General features: G+C 40.9%; 1 protein-coding gene across 1 annotated transcript in view; it reads right to left on the reverse strand.

Annotated features, from left to right (window-relative positions):
• The window catches only part of ILDR1 (immunoglobulin like domain containing receptor 1), a 120,040-nt gene that overhangs the window by 13,999 nt on the left and 82,420 nt on the right, over positions 1–23,621 (reverse strand). The window contains exons 4-5 of the mRNA XM_082246898.1: positions 1,199–1,318; positions 931–1,077 (exon numbers count right to left, since the gene is read on the reverse strand). Of these exons, the coding sequence (XP_082103024.1) occupies positions 931–1,077; positions 1,199–1,318 (267 nt within the window). The remainder of the gene's footprint in view (positions 1–930; positions 1,078–1,198; positions 1,319–23,621) is intronic.

Raw genomic sequence — 23,621 nt, forward strand, 5'->3', positions numbered from 1 at the left:
CAGTCATTTCGCCCTGAAGAAGCCCGAGCAGACGAAACATGTTGGGAGCACTTACCTTTTGTACAGCTGTGTTAAGGATGATAATGGAGTTTTGTTATTAATTCACTTGCTTTTAACATGGAATTTTTATATCGTGATTTAATAAATTGTACATTTTTTTAAACTGTATGTAGTGATTTACCGTGTACTCTAAATCATTTCACAAACCTGTCTAGTAAGGGATGTGGTGCTGACAATTAGCTATCATTCACCCACACTACTCAGCTTATTTTTAAATCCCTGGATTGCCAAATATGCAACAGACAGTGGCGCCTTCTCTCCCTGTTTTGTCTTTTTCTTCACATGCTGAATAACGTGTCAGTCTAACACTTCCTAGTATCACAGTACTCCCCTTTTCAATTAGTTCATCACCTTTTCTGTCCAGGACAGCGCCATCCTTGTTCAGGCATCATCCACGGTATGACACAAATCCTCCCCTGCTGCAGCCTCTCACCCTGTGACTTGCTACAAAGTTGCAATCAGATCATCGTTAGAGAGGAGACTAAGGAAATGCTTCCTTCTGCCTGCAGCAGACTGATGGCATCATCTCAACCTGACTCCCTGAATTGGAACTCAATGCCCACTTTCTTTTAATGATACAGTTTCGTCAGGAATCTATTCTTTTTTTTTTTTAAACTGACAATTATATTGATTTTCAAAAGTAAATACAAAGTGACATAAAAAGAAGGAACGAAAAAAAAAAGGACATATGAATAGAATGACAAAAAAAAAAGAACATGATTGTTATCAACTTGCACGACATACTGCAATGAGGCTCAAATGAAGAGAATACAATCGGAGGATAGAACATATATCATGCGTCAACATCAAGCTTAGTATTTAATACTCCAGACCATTGTGTCAGGAATTTATTCTATTAAGAGGCCGTACCTTCCTCTGGACAGCAGCACTTGGTAGGGCAGCAGGGACAGCGGACGTAGCAGCAGCAGCAATGGGGGCAGCACTGACACCAACATATGCAGAGGAGGAGGATAAGAAGAAGTCCTCCCATCACAATGAACATCACGGTCAGCCAATCTGTGCAGGATGAAGAGATACAATGTTACATCAAGGAACAAGGACATTTCTCATAATTGCCTTCCTCCTGGTGCGGGAGAGTGAGACGACAAAGATCCATTGTAGATGAAACTTCACTTACGTAGAACAATCAGCTTCACCTCCTTATCGGGGTCCCCGGCTGTGTCCCCCTGGGCCTCCACCGAGCAATAATAAACTCCGTGATCCCACCACATCACCTCGTTGATCACTAGGTCGGCTTCTGGAGACAAAGAAAGGAGAAAACTGTTTAGGGAGCTGCAACGGGGGTTTCAGCGATAGGCCAGAGCAGGGGTCTTCAAACTTCCTAAACAAAGGGCAGTTTATTGTTTTTCAGACTTTATAGGGGCCGGAGTGTGGTCAGTGGGTGTAAACAATAACCCATCTTTAGTATTAGGGGGAGGAATAGTGCCTTATCGTTGGTGTCAGTGGGAGGAATAATGCCCCATGATTGGTGTCAGTGGGAGGAATAGTGCCCCATTGTTGGTGTCAGTGGGAGGAATAATGCCCCATGATTGGTGTCAGTGGGAGAATTAGTGCCCCATCATTGGTGTCAGTGGGAGGAATAATGCCCCATCATTGGTGTCAGTGGGAGGAATAGTGCGCCATCATTGGTGTCAGTGGGAGGAATAGTGCGCAATCATTGGTGTCAGTGGGAGGAATAGTGCGCCATCATTGGTGTCAGTGGGAGGAATAGTGCGCCATCATTGGTGTCAGTGGGAGGAATAGTGCGCCATCATTGGTGTCAGTGGGAGGAATAGTACCCCATTATTGGTGTCAGTGGGAGGAATAGTAGCCCATCATTGGTGTCAGTGGGAGGAATAGTAGCCCATCATTGGTGTCATTGGGAGGAATAGTGCCCTGTCGTTGCTGTCAGTGGGAAAGATAGTGCCCCATCATTGGTTGCATTGGGAGGAATAATGCCCCATCATTAGTGTCAGTGGGAGAAATAGTGCCCCATCATTGGTGTCAGTGGGGAGAAATAATGCCCCATCATTGGTGTCAGTGGGAAAAATAGCACCCCATCATTGGTGTCAGTGGGAAAAATAGTGCCCCATCATTGGTGTCAGTGGGAGCCATAGTGCCCCATCATTGGTGTCAGTGGGAGCAATAGTGCCCTATTGTTATTGTCAGTGAAAAGAACAGTGCCCCAAGGGCCAGATAAAGGAAAATAAAGCGCAGAATCTGGCCCCTGAGCCACAGTTTGGAGACCCCTGGCCTAGATTATCAAAGTGTCTGTGCTTTACAACCATGACCAACCAATATTTAAAGGTATGTTTGAAATATATTTCTGAGGGAGTAGGCAGAATGAAGTTCCAATTTTTTTTACATTTTGTTTTCTAATTCACTCATTTAAGCAATTATTATGCACATAACCGACAGGCAAAATAGCAGTATACAGAGTTCTGGGTATTAGTAGAAGAGTATAATTAGGTTCCTCTCAAAACGTATATATACGCTGCCATTTGCAGGTGGTTTACTGGGATTATGGCTAAAGATATCAGCCATAACCCCAATATAATTTTTTTCAGCCGGCGGCTGGCTTTCTCATGAAACTGGTCTGAGTGGCTCATGAGCTGTTGGTACTGTTTCCGAAGCGACGGGAGGGGATGTAACAACCCTCCTCCCGCCACTTGCCAGTGTTTTTCGGGCTTACTGTTTCCACCGGATCACCCAAGAAAAGATCCAACAGTGCGGCTGGCTGCTCCCATAGGCGATCAAAGAGTCAATATTCTTTGATCGACTCTATGGCCTTGGAGGTCATGACATCAATTCCGGTCCTGGCTTGAAGAAAATAATTTTTTTTAACTTGGACGAGTTTGGGGTGGAGGAACTTGACTGGCCTGCACAGAGTGCTGACCTCTCCTCAGAGGAGACTGCGAGCCAGGCCTTCTTAGCTATGATTAGTGCCTAACCTCACAAATGTGCCTCTGGAAGAATGGCCAAACGTTTCCATTGACACACTCTTAAACCTTGTGGACAGCCTTCCCAGAAGAGTTGAAGCTGTTATAGCTGCAAAGGGTGGGCCAACTCAATATTGAACCCTACAGACTAAGACTGGGATGCCATTAAAGTTCATGTGCGTGTAAAGGCAGGCGTCCCAATACTTTTGACAACATAGTGTATATGTATATATATATATATATATATATATATATATATATATATATATATATATATATATAGTATCTCACAAAAGTGAGTACCCCCCTTACATTTTTGTAAATATTTTTTATCTTTTCATGTGGCAACACTGAAGAAATGACACTTTGTTATACAAGCTGTACACTCACTACTTTACATTGTAGCAGTGTAAATTTGCTGTCCCCTCAAAATAACTCAACACACAGCCATTTATGTCTAAACTGCTGGCAACAAAAGTGAGTACACCTCTAAGTGAAAATGTCCAAATTGGGCCCAAAGTGTAAATATTTTGTGTGACCACCATTATTTTCCAGCACTGCCTTAACCCTCTTGGGCATGGAGTTCACCAGAGCTTCACAGGTTGCCACTGGAGTCCTCTTCCACTCCTCCATGATGACATCACAGAGCTGGTGGATGTTAGAGACCTTGCGCTCCTCCACCTTCCTTGTGAGGACGCCCCACAGATGCTCAATAGGGTTTAGATCTGGAGACATGCTTGGCCAGTCCATCACCTTTACCCTCAGCTTCTTTAGCAAGGCAGTGGTCATCTTGGAGGTCTGTTTGGGGTTGTTAGAATACTGCCCTGCGGCCCAGTTTTACGAAGGGAGGGGATCATGCTCTGCTTCAGTATGTCACAGTACATGTTGGCATTCATGGTTCCCTCAATGAACTGTAGCTCCCCAGTGCTGGCAGCGCTCATGCAGCCCCAGACCATGACACTCCCACCACCATGCTTGACTGTAGGCAAGACACACTTGTCTTTGTACTCCTCACCTGGTTGCCACCACACACGCTTGACACCATCTTAACCAAATAAGTTTATCTTGGTCTCATCAGACCACAGGGGGGATGGTTCCAGTAATCCATGTCCTTAGTCTGCTTGTCTTCAGCAAACTGTTTGCGTACTTTCTTGTGCATCATCTTTAGAAGAGGCTTCCTTCTGGGACGACATCCATGCAGACCAATTTGATGCAGTGTGCGGCGTATGGTCTGAGCACTGACAGGTTAGCCCCCTCCCCTTATTTTGAGGGGACAGTAAATTGACATTGTTATACAAGCTGTACACTCACTACTTTACATTGTAGCAAAGTGTCATTTCTTCAGTGTTGTCACATGAAAAGATCTAATAAAATATTTACAAAAATGTGAGGGGTGTACTCAATTGTGAGATACTGTATTATATATATATATATATATATATATATATATATATATTTTTTTTTTTTTAATGTAAGTGGTGTTATCCTTAAAAAAAAAAAAAAAAAAAACAGACACACATCTAAGTGTAGAGGAGGAGAGTTTTTTTTCTCCCGGACTGTATATGATCAGATTCTGGTAGTGTGAAAATACAATTCTTCCCTGGCAGGAAGAGCCAGAAACCCCACTTCATTATCCATCACCAATCCATTTACAATACGTGTAAAACCATCCAGCCTGCTCGCATCATCCAATCTAGTTACTAGCGGTGGTTAATCTTTTGAGCTGCTGCGGTTTCATGGAGATAGAAAATCACCGATGTTAATCTGTCAATCGCTTATTGACCCGGATTATCACGAGGTATCCACAGCTTAATTGCCTATCTCTAGCAAAGCAAGTTCAACTACCCACAGGGCTAATGGATGCAGAACACTTATGTTGTAATTGAGCTGGAAACAATTCCTCGTTAGCGAGGGTCACCTTGTGGGCGGGGTCACACAAGAGATTTTAAAGGTAGCGTTTTCTTGAGTAGAACAAGAGCCAAGCATGTTATTAGGATGCATCTGCCCTGCATAGGAAGAAATGGGAACCCCACCGCCGACACACAGTAGCACTGAGAGCTTTGAGCACTGTATTATTGAGTTTATGATCTACAGATGTAGAGCCTCCATGGATCATTCTGGAACAGGGCCTGCCCTTAGTGTACCTACCCTGCCCTCCCCCCAGTGGTGAAAGTCGTCAGAAAAGGGCCCCAATGCAAAAACATTGGGACCCCTACATTCATACAAAGCGGACCTTTGCCCCAAAGCATACATTATATTGCAGCTTACCAATTTTTGGATGTGATGGCTGAATTAGTTTTCTTTTTAAGATTTTCTTTCTTTTATTTTCATGATGATCCAGCCAGTACGTCTGTTTTACAAAAGAACAAGCTCTCTTGCAGTTACATGGGCGAGAAAAAATTGGATTTTTGACTTACCATAAAATCCATTTCTCTGATGTTCATTGTTCAAATAGTGAGTCTGACTTTCTGAAAGACTGCATAGCTGACAGGTTCACCCTAATTGCCCAGGCCAAACCCAAGGCATGCAAGGTAATTTCCTTTAGATGTTTAGGCCTGGGACACAGGGAAGGCAACACAATGTCTCCATTTTAAATTGCCAGGTAAGGTGTACGACAGGATAACTCCGCTAGTTCCGACACCCTGAGCGCAGAGGTGATAGCCACCAAAAACGCCACCTTACGCCAGCGTAAGCAGGGGAACCTCCTGAAGATTCTCAAAGGGAGGCTTCTGGAGGGCCGAAAGCACTGGATGAACCGTACTGGAGGAACCAAATGTCGGACACCCTGAAGAAAGGTATGCACCAGGGAATGTGTGGCCAAAGGACGTTGGCAGAAGACCGCCAAGCCGACACCTGGCCCTTGATGGTACTCAAGGCCAATTTCTGTTCAACCCCCCCTGTTGAAGGAAGGTCAAGATCCGAGTCACTGAGAAGGAGCAAGGATGAACCTCAAGAGACTCACTTCAGCAAACTGTTTGCTTTTAACAGTGTAGGAGTCCCTGACTCAGATAAACCCCTATCCTTCAGCACCTAGTGTTCAACAGCCAAGCCGTCAAAGCCAGCGACTGTAAAGCAAGATGGAAGATCGGTTCTTGGGACAGCAGATCCTCCCTGAGAGGAAGCTTCCAAGAATGTCGGCGACCAGCCACACCAGATCGGCGTACCAAGCCTGGCGAGGCCAGTCCAGAGCCACGAAGATGACCGGAATTCCATCTGTCTCAATCCTGCATAGAAGTCTTGGCTGAAGCTGGAGAGGAGGGAAGGCGTAAATCAGATGATACTGACCCCACAGGGTCATCAGCACGTCTATGGCGTCCGCCAGAGGATCCCATGACAGTGCCACAAACCTCTGCACCGTTCTGTTGAGCCGAGACATCAACAGATCCATCTCAGAGATGCCCCACTGGAGACACAACTGATGAAACGCCTCCGGATGAGGGGACCACTCCCCTTGGTCCAACGCCTGCCGACTGAGGTAATCCCACCTGCCAGTTTTCCACCCCGGGAATGTGTACGGCAGAGAGGGCTGGCCATCTTAGATTGCCGGCTACCTCCAGAGCTGCCAAGACACTTTTTGTGCCCCCTTGGTGTTTGACATAAGCCACAGCCATGGCCTTGTCCAATTAAATGCGTAATGGGCATCCTTGAAGACGATCTGTTTAATGGTCCAGTCACTGTCTGATTGCTCAGAGTTCCAAGATATTTATCGGTAGTCTGGACTCTTCCACTGTCCAGATCCCCTGAGCAGAATGCTTGCCAAGGATGCCTCCCCAGCCGGACAGGCTGGCATCCGTAGTGGCCACTGTCCAATACAAGGGGAAGAAGGATTTGCCCTGCCGAAGTGCCGGAGAACGAAGCCACCATATCAGGGACTCCTTCGTTCCCCCGACTCACCTGGATTTGATTTTCCAGAGACTGCCGAGTCTTGTCCCAATTGGCTAGAATCTCCCTTTGCAGGGACCTCGTATGGAACTGTGCAAACGGGACCGCCTCGAAGGTGCGACACCATGAGGCTCAGCACCCGCATGCAAGTCCGGAGGGATGACCATCTACTGGACAGCAGGAGACGAATTGCAGATTGCAATTTCTGGAGTTTGTCCAGAGGAAGGAGCACTCTGGTTAAGGCCGAGTGCAGAGTCAGGCCCAGATAGTCCAGCTTTGTGGACGGAACCAGCGCAGACTTCTGAAAATTCAGAATCCAGCCAAACTCCCGCAGAGTTCGTATTGTGATCCCCAGGTTTTCCACCAGAGCAGTAGGAGACTCGGCTTGCAGAAGGAGATCATCCAAGTAGGCCAGCACCGCGATTCCCCCCTTGGCGTAACAAAGCTAGCACCAGGGATAACACTTTTGTGAAGACCCAAGGAGCGGACGTGAGACCAAAGGCTAACGCCACAAACTGAGAATGCTCCTCTCCCACGGCAAAGCGCAGAAAGCGCTGGTGACTGGCACATATTGGAATGTGAAGCTAGGTATCCTTGATGTCGACAGAAGCAAGAAAATCCTCCTCATGCAGGGATGCCACCACCGTGGGAATGGACCCCATTCGGAACTTCTGCACCCGCACAAAGCAGTTCAGCACCTTAAGTTCCAGGATTGGACGCACTTTGCCTTCCTTCCTGGGAATTTTAAACAGGTTTGAGTAAAAACCCTGAAAACGTTCCGAAGTCGGAACCCGGACAATCACCCGTTGAAGCAAAAGGTTTTGTACCGCCCCAAACAGACCCTGTAAGAGGTTAGGGGACAGGCGCAAGTTGGAAGGAAAGAACCACGCCGGGGAAAAAGAGCAAAACTCGATCTTGTAGCCGGACCAAATGACTTGGTGGACCCACTTGTCTTGTACCAGGGAAGTGCACGGGTCCAGAAACCAGCAAAGACGTAAAGATACGGTTGAGGGCGCACCTTCATGCTGAAGGTGCCTTGTCCATGGGTCTGGAGAAGCCTGCTCTCGGTTTGCCAGACCAGGTTAGTTTAGATCCTCTGGAGGAGGCCCTGAAAGGCTTTAAGCCCTTGTCAGTCGACCCTGAGGGACAAAAAAACTTCTCATGAGCCGAGAAGCAAGGCCCTACAACGAGGTTCCTTGTCCTTAGTAGCCTGCGGAAGAAAGGTACTCGTACCCCCTGTGAGACCTTTTATGGACCTCAAGTCGCATCAAAGTCGGCCAAAGTAGTGCAGGGACTACTTTGAAGTCACACAGATATGAATGGTACACATTGGAAATCATGGGGTATGACTTGTCATGTAAAGGGGCCTAAAAGGGATCCGTCAGCGGAACCCTCCTAAGCATTCCTCTTACTAGATTTGCAGGACCATAAGTTATAATGGTCAGACAGGCAAAAACAGCTGAACATCCAGGGGAGGGAACGGCCATCAGTGGATCACGGATCCATAAACTGACTTGGAGATGTTAAAGAAAAAAAAAATACTACCGTAATGAAGCCCATCAAAAAATCAAACAACTTTAATCTGAAGTGGTGGCAACAATTACCTAAATTCAAATAATATACAGCTTATATAGTTCTGATGTAGGATGCAGCAGGCTGACGGCTCGTACGATACCGCTGAGTAGCGACCAAGCGTGCGTCATGTTGTCACCTCTAGGCCACTCCCAACGCGTTTCGTAACCAATGACGTCTTCGGTCAATTTCAATGATCAGCTTTTATTTTTATGTAAAAATGTTATCCCAAAAGGGAAAAGCTATGTCTACAGTAACTGATTATAAAGTATTAGCTATAGCTTGCTTTCAATTTGTTAGTGCATTTAAATCTGCTAGTAAAGATAACACTCTCATCCCCCCAGATTACCAATGCTGCTGTCCAAAAGGTGGCCCCTGGGCTCTTTCATCCAGAGTGGGGGCACTCTAATACAGGTGGTGTGTTACTGGCCAGATCACCAGAAGTAAACAGAGGGGGGGGGGGGAAGCCTAAAAAAAAACAAAAAAACTAATGCAGCCACCACATCTGATAATTGGTAAGCTACATTTTTGGCTTCAGAGTGCCTGAAATGGGACCTTTATGGCAGGATCGTCATCTGGCATTATTTCAATAGAAACTGTAGATTTAAAAATATTGAAAATGAGTTTCAAAATGATATGAACATATTAAAGTTTATAGGAGATTTAATTATTTGAGCTTACATATCATTTATTTCAGACGGGGTGTAACAGTACAATTATTAGGAAGCTCAGGTAGGGCCTGTCTACATGGGCTTTTGTTTGCACCAGAACTGCTTTTCTCCATGTATGAATGCAAAAGCAGCTTCATGCAGCTTAGAACGTCAAAAGCAAGCAGATTGCCCCTTATAGCACTCTGCAATTACCCAACTACCCAGGAAAAAAATAAAAGCCTGTAATATTGCTAAACCACCTTTAGGTGGCAGCATTGCTATGTCAGATTTTCTTGTATTAATCAGTCTGAATTTGTATGTCCCTCTAATGACAACATGTAAAATCTATTTAATTTGTTGGAGTCCACTTAGCACACATCCCCATTCATGTTACACTGAAACAACAAATGGGGATTGTCACCAGCCTTCAGTTTGGTAAGGCAAGAGATCAATCTTTTTATTATCGGTCGTTAAGATTTAAAAAATTGTCATCAGAGTCATCAAGAATATAAACGGTTTGCATTTTAAAAAAAGCCATATATAGGCTCAATTGCATAGCATAGCTGCGACAAAATAAAGGAGGGTCTGTCACCAACATAGACCTGAAAAAGAAAAGCACAGGAAATTCCAGTATTCCGAATGCTTCTAATAAAATAACTAATTGGTGCAAACTGCCAGGTGAGCACCCAGACTCTTAGTTGCATAAGAGTTTTTGAGAACCTTCGCAGTATCAGACACTTGTGCAAAAAAAAATGCTTTAAAACATCCATAACAGCTCTGCCAGGAGCCTAAAGGGTTAACATGTTCGGCGTCAGCAACATTTCCGCCGGAGCAGGATTGTGCTATCCTCCTTCACGGGACCATATGAGAGACAGAAGCACCGCTGACTAAGTGTAGTAAATTTATTAAAAGTGAATTAAAAAAAAAAAAGTGTACTCCAGACAGCACATAGTATATTCCAAGCCAGCAGATGGCAGCCTCTCCACAGCCAGGCGGATTGTGTCCTGCAAGCAAGGGTTTGACAAAGGGGTAGCGCCACCCCGAAACACGTTACCATGCCCCGTGACGCCATCACTCCCTCCAGATGTCTAGCTTTCGCACTGAGAGTCTGTACAGTGTCTAGTTGGTTGCTGATTCAGGCTGCTTGCAGAACACACTTGGCCTAGCTGTGGAGAGGCTGTCATCTGCTAGCTTGGAATATACTGTATGTGCTGTTTGGATTACATCTCTCTGAGGACCTATTTGCCTTTTTTTAAATTCACTTTAGATCACATGGAAGAAAAATATATTTAAAATATACTTTTAAAAAAAATCATTTTTTCCCCCCAAATATATTGGAAATATATTTGAAATGCTACAATTTTGGCAATATTCAATATATTTCTAAAAAATTTTCCCTAAATATATTAGAAATATATTTTTCTTCCATATGGGTATTTACTATACTTAGTTGGTGGTGCTTCTGTCTCTCTTTCTTTGTGCTTTCATATGGTCCTGTCTGGAGAAGAATCGGGATATTCTTTAAATGTGACCATATGAAAGCACAAAGAAAGAGACTGAAAGATGTACTTCAAACAGCACATATATTCCAAGCCAGCAGATGGCAGCCTCCCCATAGCCAGGCCTCTTGTGCTGAGCAGCCTCTTGTCAAGCCAAGGGCTTGACAAAGGGGTAGTACCACCCTGAAATGCGTTGCCATGCCTCCTATGATGTCATCATACCCTCCAGATGCCGGGCTTCTGTCTTAAGAGTCTGTACAATGTCTAGTAGGCTGCTGATTCAGGACAACAGGCTGCTTGCAGGACATACTCAGCCTAGCTGCACTATTCCTCCCACTGAAATCAACGATAGGGCACCATTCCTCCCACTGACACCAATAATGGGGCACCATTCCTCCCACTGACACCAACGATGGGGCACCATTCTTCCCACTGACACCAACGATGGGGCACTATTCCTCCCAATTACACCAGCGATGGGGCACTATTCCTCCCACTTACACCAATGATGGGGCACTATTCCTCCCACTGACACCGACGACGGAGCACTATTTCTCCCACTGACACCAACAATGGGGCACCATTCCTCCCACTGACACCAACGACGGGCCACCATTCCTCCCACTGACACCAATGATGGAGCACTATTCCTCCCACTGACACCAACGATGGGGAACTATTCCTCCCACTGACACCAACAATGGGGCACCATTCCTCCCACTGACACCAACGAAGGGCTACCATTCCTCCCACTGACACCAATGACGGAGCACTATTCCTCCCACTGACACCAATGATGGGGAACTTTTCCTCCCACTGACATCAACGATGGGGAACTATTCCTCCCACTGACACCAATAATGGGGCACTATTCCTCCCACTGACACCAACAATGGGGCACCGTTCCTCCCACTGACACCAACGACGGGGCACCATTCCTCCCACTGACGCCAACGACGGGGCACCATTCCTCTCACTGACACCAACGATGGGGCACTATTCCTCCCACTAACACCAACGATGGGGCACCATTCCTCCCACCACTGACACCAACGATGGGGCACCATTCCTCCCACTGACCCCAACGATGGGGCACCATTCCTCCCACTGACACGACAAAATTACTCCCACTGACACCAACGATGGGGCACCATTTCTCCCACTGACACCAACAATGGGGCACCATTCCTCCCACTGACACCAACAATGGGGCACCATTCCTCCCACCGACACCAACAATGGGGCACTATTCCTCCCACTGACACAACAAAATTACTCCCACTGACACTAACGATGGGGCACCATTTCTCCCACAGACTCCAACAATAGGGCACCATTCCTCTTACTGACACCAACGATGGGGCACTATTGCTTCCACCGGCGCCAATGATGTGGCACTATTCCTTCAACTGACATCGATAGGTCACTATTCCTCCAACTATTCCTTCCACTGACAATGGGACAATCTTCCTCCCACTGACACCAACGTCAATGATGGGGCACTATTCCCCCCACTGACACCAACCATTGGGAACTATTCCTTCCACTGACACCAACGATGGGGCACTATTACTCCCACTGAAACCAAAAAATGGGGCACTTTTCCCCCTTACTGTCACCAAAGATTGGGCATGGTTTACTCCAACTGGATACCAGGACATTTTCTATTCCCACTGGCCACAGTCCGGCCCCCCAAAAGTCCGAAGGACAGTAAACTGGCCCCTTGTTTAGAAAGTTTGGAGACACCTGTTTTAGAGTGTTGCTTGAGTGGCAGCTGTAAATCTTATGGGGCTGCCGACATCTCATCCAAGATGGCAGCAGCCAGCAGCAGTCTCTGGGCTTTTGAGAGGTCAGAAACCATCACTGCTGGCCCACTTCTGAAAATTCCTGATGCCTGGCTGTGTCTGACCTCACAAGCCCGGAATAAACAGTGTCAGGATTTATTTCTTTGCTGGATCTGCGTTAGTGACTCAAAGTACAGAAGCCAACACATCGGCATGACAGCCAGGCAACCAGTATTTTCAGAAAGAGGGATCAGCAACTTTCAGTCTACATATTTCCCTGGCAGCTGGTGACCTAAAGTGCTCTGCCCTTAGAAAGTACAGAAACGTTTTTTGCTTGGCTCTCCTTTAACAGATGTCACACAGCCTCTAAGGATGGTGACATTACTGGCTGCTTCCCAAGAGGTACTGCAGCAGCTGAGCAGAGATTGAAGTCTATAATAAATAGGAGAAGAGAAGAAGAATGGAAAGGTCACCAGGAGTCGGAAAGTAGCGCTTTGTAACGCTGGAAAGGTCAAGAGATGTTATTTTCAGTCTGCTGATCCTGGAAAAGCTCACAATTAATTTTTTTTTTAGGCCTTCAGAAACGCTGCACCCCCAGGGAGGGGAGTTCCACCATTCTCATCATGAATCATTGGTTTACTGTCAGGGCTGTCTGATGCTGATGGTTGTTATAAATTTGCAATACAAATTATGCATAAAGGAAACTTGTTCTGAAAGAAATAAGGAGGTAGCCAGGTAAATAGGAAATACTGCATATGCATGTTTACAACTTGCAGCCAGCAGATGGCACTCTGTACTTTGTGAAAGCTCCCTCTGCATCAATTGTGCTTAAAAATAACCAACACATCCCCCTCCCTCCCTTTCCCTTTAAAAGAGATAGAGCCACCCTAGCTAGTCACCGAGGCTACCAAAATTAGAACAGCTGGTGTTGGGCTTTCTTATTAGAAAGCCTAGCATTCTATTCAGAGGGTCATGAATGTATTCTGTAATAAATGTGAACTTGTCAAATACTGAGTTTACACTAACAATACCTGTAAAACAGAAAAAAAAAAAAAAAAAATTAAAGCAGTTGGTGTTGGGCCTTCCTATTAGTAAGCCTAGCATTCTAGTCAGAGGCTTACGAATGCATCCTGTAATAAATGTATATTTGTAAAAAAGTGATTTTACACAAAAAGTAATGTATACAAATTGAATTGTATTCAGCAGGTCATGAGTGTATTCTGTAATAAATGTTAACTTGTCAAATATTGCTTTTATACTAAAAATACTGTAAAACTTGTAAAAAAAAAAAAAAGTATTTGGTGCTGGGCTTTCCTATTAGTAAGCCTAGCATACTAGTCAGAGGATAGTCAGTGTATTCTGTAATAAATGTGAACTTGTCAAATACTGCTTTTACACTAATAAACCTGTAACAACAAAACAAAAAAAAAAATAAAAAATGAAAATGAAAGCAGTTGGTGTTGGGCCTTCTTATTAGTAAGCCCAGCATTCTAGTCAAAGGGTAGTAACTGTATCCTGTAATACGTGTTACATTTTAAAATACTGTTTTTACAGTAGTCAGAGGATAGTCAGTGTATTCTGTAATACATGTGAACTTGTCAAATACTGCTTTTACACTAAAAAAAAAAAAAAAGAAAAAAAAAAAACTCGTAAAAATAAAAAAAAAAATAAAAAATGAAAGCAGTTGGTGTTGGGCCTTCTTATTAGTAAGCCCAGCATTCTAGTCAGAGGGTCGTGAATGTATCCTGTAATACGTGTTACATTTTAAAATACTGTTTTTACACCAAAAAAATACTATATATAAAATTTGTAAAAAATAAAAAAAAAATGAGAACAGCTGGTGTTGGGCTTTCTTTTTAGAAAGCTTAGCATGTTATTTAAAGGGTCTGAAATGTGCCTTGTAATAAATGTATATTTGTAAAATGGCCATTTTATACAAAAAAAAATACTGTATAAAAAATCAAAAAAGGAAAGAAACCCTAGAATTGTATTCAGCAGGTCATGATTGTATTCTGTAATAAATGTTAACTTGTCAAAGATTGCTATAATACTAATAGTACTGTAAAACTTGTAAAAAAAAAAAAATTAATTATATATATATATATATATATATATATATATATATATATAAAAAAAATGAAAGCAGTTGGTGCTGGGCTTTCCTATTAGTAAGCCTAGCATCCTAGTCAGAGGATAGTCAGTGTATTCTGTAATATATGTGAACTTGTCAAATACTGCTTTTACATACACAAAAAAAACCTTAAAAACGTATAAAAAAAATAAAAAATGAAAGCAGTTGGTGTTGGGCTTTCCTATTAGTACGCCTAGCATTCTAGTCAGAGGGTCGTGAATGTATCCTGTAATAAGTGTTACGTTTTTAAAATACAGTTTTTACACTAAAAAAATACTATATATAAAGCTTGTAAAAAATAAATTGAAAAAATGAGAGCAGCTGGTGTTGGGCTTTCTTACTAGAAAGCTTAGCATTTTGTTCAAAGGGTCTGAAATGTGCCCTGTAATAAATGTATATTTGTAAAATGGTCATTTTACACAAAAAATACTGTACATAAAACTTGCAAAAAAACAAAAATCAATAAACAAAGGAAAGAGAGCAGCTGGTGCTGGGCTTTCCTACTGGAAAGCAGATCATTTTAATCAAAGGGTCATGATTGCATCCTGTGAGAAATGTATTTTGGTAAAATAGTGATCTTACACAAAAAATACTGTATATAAACTTGGAAGGATCAATAAATAAAAAAATGAGAACAGCTGCTGTTGGACTTTCTTATTAGAAAGCTTATCATTTTATTCAGAGGGTCATGAATTCATCCTGTACTAAATGTATATTTGTAAAAAAGTGATTTTACACAAAATAATAATGTATAAAAAAACTTCCATAAAAATAAATAAATTAATTGTATTCAGCAGGTCATCAATGTATCCTGTAATATAGGGCTGAAACAACTAATCGATCAATCGACAACGAATCGATTATAAAAATAGTTGTCAACTATTTTCATAATCGATTAGATGGTCAGCAGATTGGTTGGCCTGCAAACAGAATGCATTATTTGTTTACCTACAGTGCCTTGCGAAAGTATTCGGCCCCCTTGAACTTTGTGACCTTTTGCCACATTTCAGGCTTCAAACATAAAGATAGGGACAGGGAAGATGGTTAAAATTGATGGGAAGATGGATGGAGCCAAATACAGGACCATTCTGGAAGAAAACCTGATGGAGTCTGCAAATACCCGAGACTGGGACGGAGATTTGTCTTCCAACAAGACAATGATCCAAAACATAAAGCAAAATCTACAATGGAATGGTTCACAAATAAACATATCCAGGTGTTAGAATGGCCAAGTCAAAGTCCAGACCTGAATCCAATCGAGAATCTGTGGAAAGAACTGAAAACTGCTGTTCACAAACGCTCTCCATCCAACCTCACTGAGCTCGAGCTGTTTTGCAAGGAGGAATGGGCAAAAATTTCAGTCTCTCGATGTGCAAAACTGATAGAGACATACCCCAAGCGACTTACAGCTGTAATCGCAGCAAAAGGTGGCGCTACAAAGTATTAACTTAAGTGGGCTGAATAATTTTGCACGCCCAATTTTTCAGTTTTTTATTTGTTAAAAAATTTTGAAATATCCAATAAATTTCGTTCCACTTCATGATTGTGTCCCACTTGTTGTTGATTCTTCACAAAAAATTACAGTTTTATATCTTTATGTTTGAAGCCTGAAATGTGGCAAAAGGTCGCAAAGTTCAAGGGGGGCCGAATACTCGCAAGGCACTGTATCAGGCAATACAATGCAGCACACACACAGCTCAGTACACCCTCCATACATGTCAGTAAGTGCCTGAGAACTTTTTTTTTAAGGTTTTTATCCAATTAATCGAAACAATAAATCGGACAACAAATCGATTATGAAAATAAATCGTTCGTTGCAGCCCTACTGTAATAAATGTTACATTGTAAAATACTGTTTTTACACTAAAAAAATACTATATATAAAACTTGTAAAAAATAATGAGAGCAGCTGGTGTTGGGCTTTCCTATTAGAAAGCTTAGCATTTTATTCAAAGGGTCTGAGATGTGCCCTGTAATAAATGTATATTTGGAAAATGGTAATTTTACACATAAAATACTGTATATAAAACTTGCAAAAAAAAAATAAAAAAATCAATAAAGGAAAGAGAGAAACCTTATTATTTTATTCAGAGGGTCATGAATGCATCCTGTAATAAATGTATATTTGTAAAAAAGTGATTTTATGCAAAAAATAATGTATAAAATAACTTCAATAAAATCAATAAAGGAAAGAAACCCTAGCATTGTATTCAGCAGGTCATGAATGTATTCTGTAATAATTGTTAACGGTCAAATATTGCTTTTAGACTAAAAATACTATAAAACAAAAAAAAAAAAAAGGCAGTTGGTGCTGGGCTTTCCTATTAGTAAGCCTAGCATCCTAGTCAGAGGATAGTGAATGTATTCTGTAATAAATGTGAACTTGTCAAATACTGCTTTTACACAAAGCAAAAACCGTAAAACTTGTAAAAAAAAAATAAAAATTAAAGCAGTTGGCATTGGGCTTTCTTATTAGTAAGCCTAGCATTGCATTATTTGTTGACATATCAGGAAATACAGTGCAGCACACATACAGCTCAGTACACCCTCCGTTAGGGATGCACCAAAATGAAAATTCTGGGCTGAAACAGAAACTGAAAATTCAGGATGCCCTTGGCCGAAAACCGAAACCAAAAATTACTTTTTTCCCCCAAATGATTTTATGCACATCATAACACATAATATGTTGTCACTCACTGCTCTCCACAGATAGCAGGTTGACTCTGGTTCTGCTCCTGTCCTTCCTAGAAGATGGAGGGAGGAGGTGGGTGGAGCCAGAGAGTAATAGGCGCGGAGGAGGACAAGGAAGATCCTCCTCCGCTCTGCATGCTGGGTCCTCTTTTCAGCCTCGCTTTCCTCTCGGGATGTCACTGGTTGCTAGATGCCAGGCGGCTGGCAATTCTAGCAATCAGTCTAGCACAGGGCGGGTGAGGAGGTACAAAAGGCGGGTCTCGGGAGAGTTAAAGTGAAAGCTGCTGCTGCAGCGGCCATTAATTTTTGGCATATATGACCCGTTTTCGGCCGAAATGGGACAGGCCCATTTGCGGCCGAAAATTTTGGTTGCTGAAATTTCGGTGCACCACTACCCTCCATACATGTCAGTAAGTGCCTGAGAACTTGTGAGTGTGAGGAGCAATGCCTCATGGGACATGTAGTCCTGGGCAGAAAGTGAGTGGTTCTAAAGGCTTTACTTTGCTTTACTTTGCTATAGGGCAGTGATGGGGAACAGTTGTTTTGGAACTACATTTCCCATGATGCTCAACTACATTGCAGAGTGCATGAGCATCATGGGAAATGTAGTTCCAAAATATCTGGGGTGCCAAGGTTTGACATCAGTGCTATAGGGGAACTCTATACTATACTTTACAGCTTGCTAATGGGGCACTCTGAAGGCAGGAGCCAGAAGCATCAGTGGGGGACCTCAGAAGAGGAGAATCGGGGATGCTCTGTGCAAAACCATTACACAGAGCCGGTAAGCATAACATGTTTGTTGTTTAAAAAATAAAATCACTTTGTGCAAGGAAGATCAGCATCTGAATCCAGAGAAGGTGGAGGCTGATAGACTGGCGGTAATAGAAGGCATTACAATTACATTTAAACTAAACTTTTGCCAGTATTGTGCATTATATATAAAATAATTCTATCCATGAAAAAAGTCTCAGCTTTTAGTACTACTTTAATATAAAAGATTTATATCTCCCTTCTACCCTTCATATATCTTCATGTCTGACTCCTAGTTAAAATGCCCAGATATCCTACTTCTGGGTATATTTATCATTACATATGTCATATAAGTAATACTATTATTACTTTCATAAATTAACCCCTTATAGTAGTGATTATCTGCTCTTTTTGTATTATAAAGAGCTAATTTTCATTTTTTTTTTTTTTAACCACATTATTACAAGCGATACAAAAAAAAATCATGCTGCTGCTACTAAACGTCTCAGGCCTGGGTCACACCGATGGGTTTTTTGGTGCTTTTTGCACAAACGTACTCTAATTAATTTACCATGGTTTCCTATGGGACACGTTACATCTATGCTTTTTTTCAGCCGCTGTGTATTTGGAAAGGGTCAAGGACTTTTTTTTCCAACACAAAACGGTGCTTTTTTGGTTTTCTGGTTCAATAGACTTCAATGGAGAAGCTGCAGAAAAGCATGAAGTGTGTTTTTGGCGCGATTTGCGTTTTTTTAATCCGGCCAACAACAAATTGGCCAAAAAAAAAAAAAAAAGCATAAAAAAAAAAAAAAATGCAAAACCCAAATTGCAGCAAAATGAACCACTTTAAGACCGGAAGATTTTACCCCCTTCCTGACCAGGCCCTATTTTGCGATTCGGCACTGCGTTATTTTAAACGGACAATTGAGCGGCCGTGCGGCGATGTACCCAAATTAAATTGACGTCCTTTTTTTTTTCCCACAAAAAAGAGCTTTCTTTTGGTGGTATTTGATCACCTGTGCAATTTTCAATTTTTGCACTACAAACAAAAAAAGAGCAACAATTTTGAAAAAAAAAACAATATTTTTCACATTCTGCTATATAACATTCCCAAAAAAATAAATAAATAAATTAAAAAAAAAAATCTAAATTTTTTAACATTTTAGGCCAATTTGTTTTCTGCTACATATTTTTGGTAAAAAAAAACGCAATAAGCGTATTTTGATTGGTTTGCGCAAAAGTTATCGCGTTTACTAACTACGAGAAAGATTTATGTCATTTTTGTATTTGAATAAATTGCCTTTTTTTTAAACTTTACTTATGAACTAAATTATACACCACACATTTTTAAGGTTATTATCCAATTAATCGAAACAATAATCGGACAACTAATAGATTATGAAAATAATCGTTAATTGCAGCCATACTGTAATAAATGTTACATTGTAAAATACTATTTTTACACAAAAAAAAAAAAAAAATACTATATATAAAACTTGTTAAAAAATAATTGAAAGAATGAGGTTGGGCTTTCTTATTAAAAAGCTTAGCATTTGATTTAAAGAGTCAGGAATGACCACATAGCGCCTGTGATCCTTCTATATAGGATCACAGGTCTCTATGGTCATTTCACAAGCTCCACCCCCATACAGTTAGAAAACACTCCCCTAGGCTCACACTTAACCCTTTGATCACCCCTGAGTTAACCCCTTCCCTGCCAGTATCATTATTACAGTAACAGTGCATATTTTTAGCACTGATTACAGTAGTAATGTCACTGGTCCCCCCAAAAGTGTCAAAAATGTCAGTTAGGGGTCCGATCTGTCGCAGTCCCGCTAAATATCGCAGATTGCCCCCATTACTAGTAATAAATAAATAAATAAAAATTATATAAATCTTTCCCCTAGTTTGTAGACGCGATAACTTTTGTGTAAACCAATCAAAATACGCTTATTGCGATTTTTTTTTTTTATACCAAAAATATGTAGCAGAAAACAAATTGGCCTAAAAAGGATGAAAATTTTTAATTTTTTTTTTGGGAATGTTATATAGCAGAAAGTGAAAAATATATATATATAATTTTTTTTTTTTTTTCAGAAATGTCGCTTTTTTTTGTTTATAGCGCAAAAAAAAAAAAAAATCGCAAAGGTGATCAAATACCACCAAAAGAAAGCTCTATTTGTGGGGAAAAAAGAATATCAATTTTATTTGGGTACAGCGTCACATGACCGCGCAATTGTCCGTTAAAATAACGCAGTGCCGAATCGCAAAAAATGGCCTGGTTATTAAGGGGGGAAATCCTTCCGGTCTAGAACTGGTCAAGTAGAAAATCTGACCTCTGAGTCTGAGGATTTTTACCAGATTCAACCTCTAATAGTATATACAGTATCTCTCTTCTTTCTTATTCTCAGAGTGGATTAGAGATTTTGCTCCCTAACCATATAGCTGGTTATTTATATTTACCACTGCATATAGATATTTAAGAATAAATTGCCTTTTTTTTTTAAACTTTACATATTTACTAAATTATACACCACACATTTTTAAGGTTATTATCCAAATAATCGAAACAATAAATCGGCCAACTAATCGATTATGAAAATAATCATTAGTTGCAGCCCTACTGTAATAAATGTTACATTGTAAAATAAAATTTTTACAGAAAAAAAAAATACTATATATAAAACTTGTAAAAAATAATTGAAAGAATGAGGGCAGCTGGTGTTGGGCTTTCTTATTAAAAAGCTTAGCGTTTGATTTAAAGGGTCAGGAATGTGCCCTGTAATACATGTATATTTGTAAATGGCCATTTTACACAAAAAATACTGTATATAAAATTTGCAGAAAATCAATAAATGAAAAAATGAGAGAAGCTACTGCGTAAAAATCAATACACAAAAGAATAAATAAAATAAATCAATAAACAAAAGAATAAATAAAAGAATGAGAAAAATTGGTGCTGGGCTTTCTTGCCAGAAAATCTAGCATTTTATTCAGAGGGTCATGAATGTATCCTATAATAAATGTCGATTTGTAAAACTGTAATTTTACACAAAAATACTGTGCAAAAAACTTGCAAAAAAACAATAAATGAAAAATAAGAGTAGCTAATGCTGGGCCTTCCTGTTAGAAAGCATTCCATTCAGAGGCCATGAATGCATCCTGTAATTTACAAATAAATCCTATGTGTAAAATTTGCAAAAAAAATAAAAAATTAAAAAAAGACAATGAGAACAGCTGGTTCTGGGCTTTTTCATTGGAAAGGCAAGCATTTTATTCATACGGTCAAGGATGCATCCTGTTTATTTTTAAAAAATGGATTTGATACAAAAAATTTAAAAAAACGGCAAACAATAAATACAATGAAAAAATAATAAGAGCAGGCAGTGCTTGGTGTTCATATTAGGAAGCCTAGAATTAGAATTCATAAGGTGATGCATTTGTAAAATACGGATTTAAATAGACCCCTATGTGTGCATAGAGGGTCGTTCTCGATTACTGCATTTTTGTGTTTACATCTTCTTTCAATGATAAAAGGAAGGGGAAAGGGAAAGTTATGGTGTTTTTTTTTTTTGTTTTGGTTTTTTTTTTGTACATATTTTAAGTCATAAACTCAGTGTTTACTTTAAAGTAATTTTTTTATGGCATTTTTATATTTAAATATTTGCATTTCATATTTTTTCCTACTTTACTGAATATAGAGATTTGCAGATTAACCACTAGAGGGAGCTCTGAATTTGATTCAGCCTCAATCAACCTCCCTGCTGCTTCACAGCTGCTGAGATATAATATCGGCCACACAGGGAGTGCATTGTTTTTAATGGGTTGGGCCAATCGCAGACTTGTATTATGAGAAGAAATAATAAAATGGCAACTGTTGTGGAGCACTGCAACGCAGGAAGCAGAGATTGAGTAGGTAATGAGCAAATATCTACCTTATCTACATATTTAATTACAAGCTATACCTTTATATATATATATATATATATATATATATATATATATATATATATATATATATATATATATATATATATATATATATATATATATTTTTTTTTTTTTTTTTTTTTTTTTTTTTTTTTTTTTTTTTAATTAATGACATTATTTACAACAATCTGATTTTATCTTACATGTTTATCTAAAGAAATAATTGTAAAGATTACACATTCACTTTTTATGGGGGATCTCATGAACAATGGTAATCTCAGGCTGCTGCAGGGTAGCATTTGATTGCAGAGGTACACATAAATGCAGTATGAATGTGTTTGTGTTTCTTAATTTATTCTGAACAATGTTCCACCTAAGGGCTCAACATAATCAGGATCTGTCCCTGTGACCGCAGATATGACTGAAAAGCCTGCATATGTACTAATTATAGAGATTTGTAGATTAACCACTAGAGGGAGCTCTGTATTGGACTCGATCAACCTCCCTGCCTTACAGCTGCTGACATACGCTATCAGCCATGCAGGGAGTGCATTATTTTTAATGCCATACTCACAGACCTGTATTCTGAGAAAGAGCAGTAAAGCACAACAAGCCTATGAAATATTTTAAAAAATTGATCTAGAGACTAATGCCATTCTCTGCTGTATTCTCCAACTGCTGAAGGGTAGCAGTTGATTGCAGAGGTACACATAAATGCAGTAGGAACGATAAAAATGAACAGCCTGCATTTGAAAAGTGGTATTAAATAGAGAGATTTGCAGATTAACCACTAGAGGGAGCGCTATTTTTGACTCAGCCTCGATCAACCTCCCTGCTTCACAGCTGCTGACACAGGATATCAGCCACACAGGGAGTGCATTGTTTTTAATGGGTTGGCCTACTCATCGGGGGTTATTTACAAAAACTGGAGAGTGAAAAATCTGGTGCAGCTCTGCATAGAAACCCATCAGCTTCCAGGTTTTATTGCAAAAACGTAACTGAACGAGCCCAAGTTTGAAGTTGATTGACTACCATGCGCAGCTGCACCAGATCCTGAGTGCTCCAGTTTTAGTGAATCTACCGCATAGACTTATATTGCGAGAAGGAGCAGTAAAGCACAACTGCTGTGAAAAGCCTATAAATGTATTTAAAAGAGGGATCCCATGCCCAACGCCATTCCCTGCTTCTCAATATTCTCCAGCTGCTGCAGGGTAGCTGTTGATTGCAAAGTTACACATAAATGCAGCATGAACACATTTGTACTTCTTCATTTATTCAAAACAACGTGCTTTCTATGGGCTCAACATACTCCGGAATCCGTCCCTGTGGCCGCAGATAAGACCGAACAGCCTGCATTTGAAAAACTGTTCAATATAGAGATTTGTAGGTTAACCACTAGAGGGAGCTCTGTATTCAACTCAGCCTCCACCAACCTCCCAGCTTCACAGCTGTTGAGATACAGTATTGGCCACACAGGGAGTGCATTGTTTTTAATTTGAGTTGAGGTTGAGCTACTCGTAGACTTGTATTGTGAGAAGGAGCAGAAAAGCACAACTGTTGTGAAAAGACTATTCATTAATTTCAAAGGGGGATCTCATGACCAACGCCATTCACTGCTTCTCACAATTCTCCAGCTGTAGCATTTGATTGCAGAGGTACACATACAAGTGCAGTGTGAACGCAATTGTGTTTCCTTCTTTGTTTCTGAACAACGTGCCAACTATGGGCTCAAC

The sequence above is a fragment of the Pelophylax lessonae genome (genome assembly GCF_965119305.1).
Source record: "Pelophylax lessonae genome assembly, chromosome: 2".
Classification (NCBI taxonomy): Eukaryota; Metazoa; Chordata; class Amphibia; order Anura; family Ranidae; genus Pelophylax; species Pelophylax lessonae.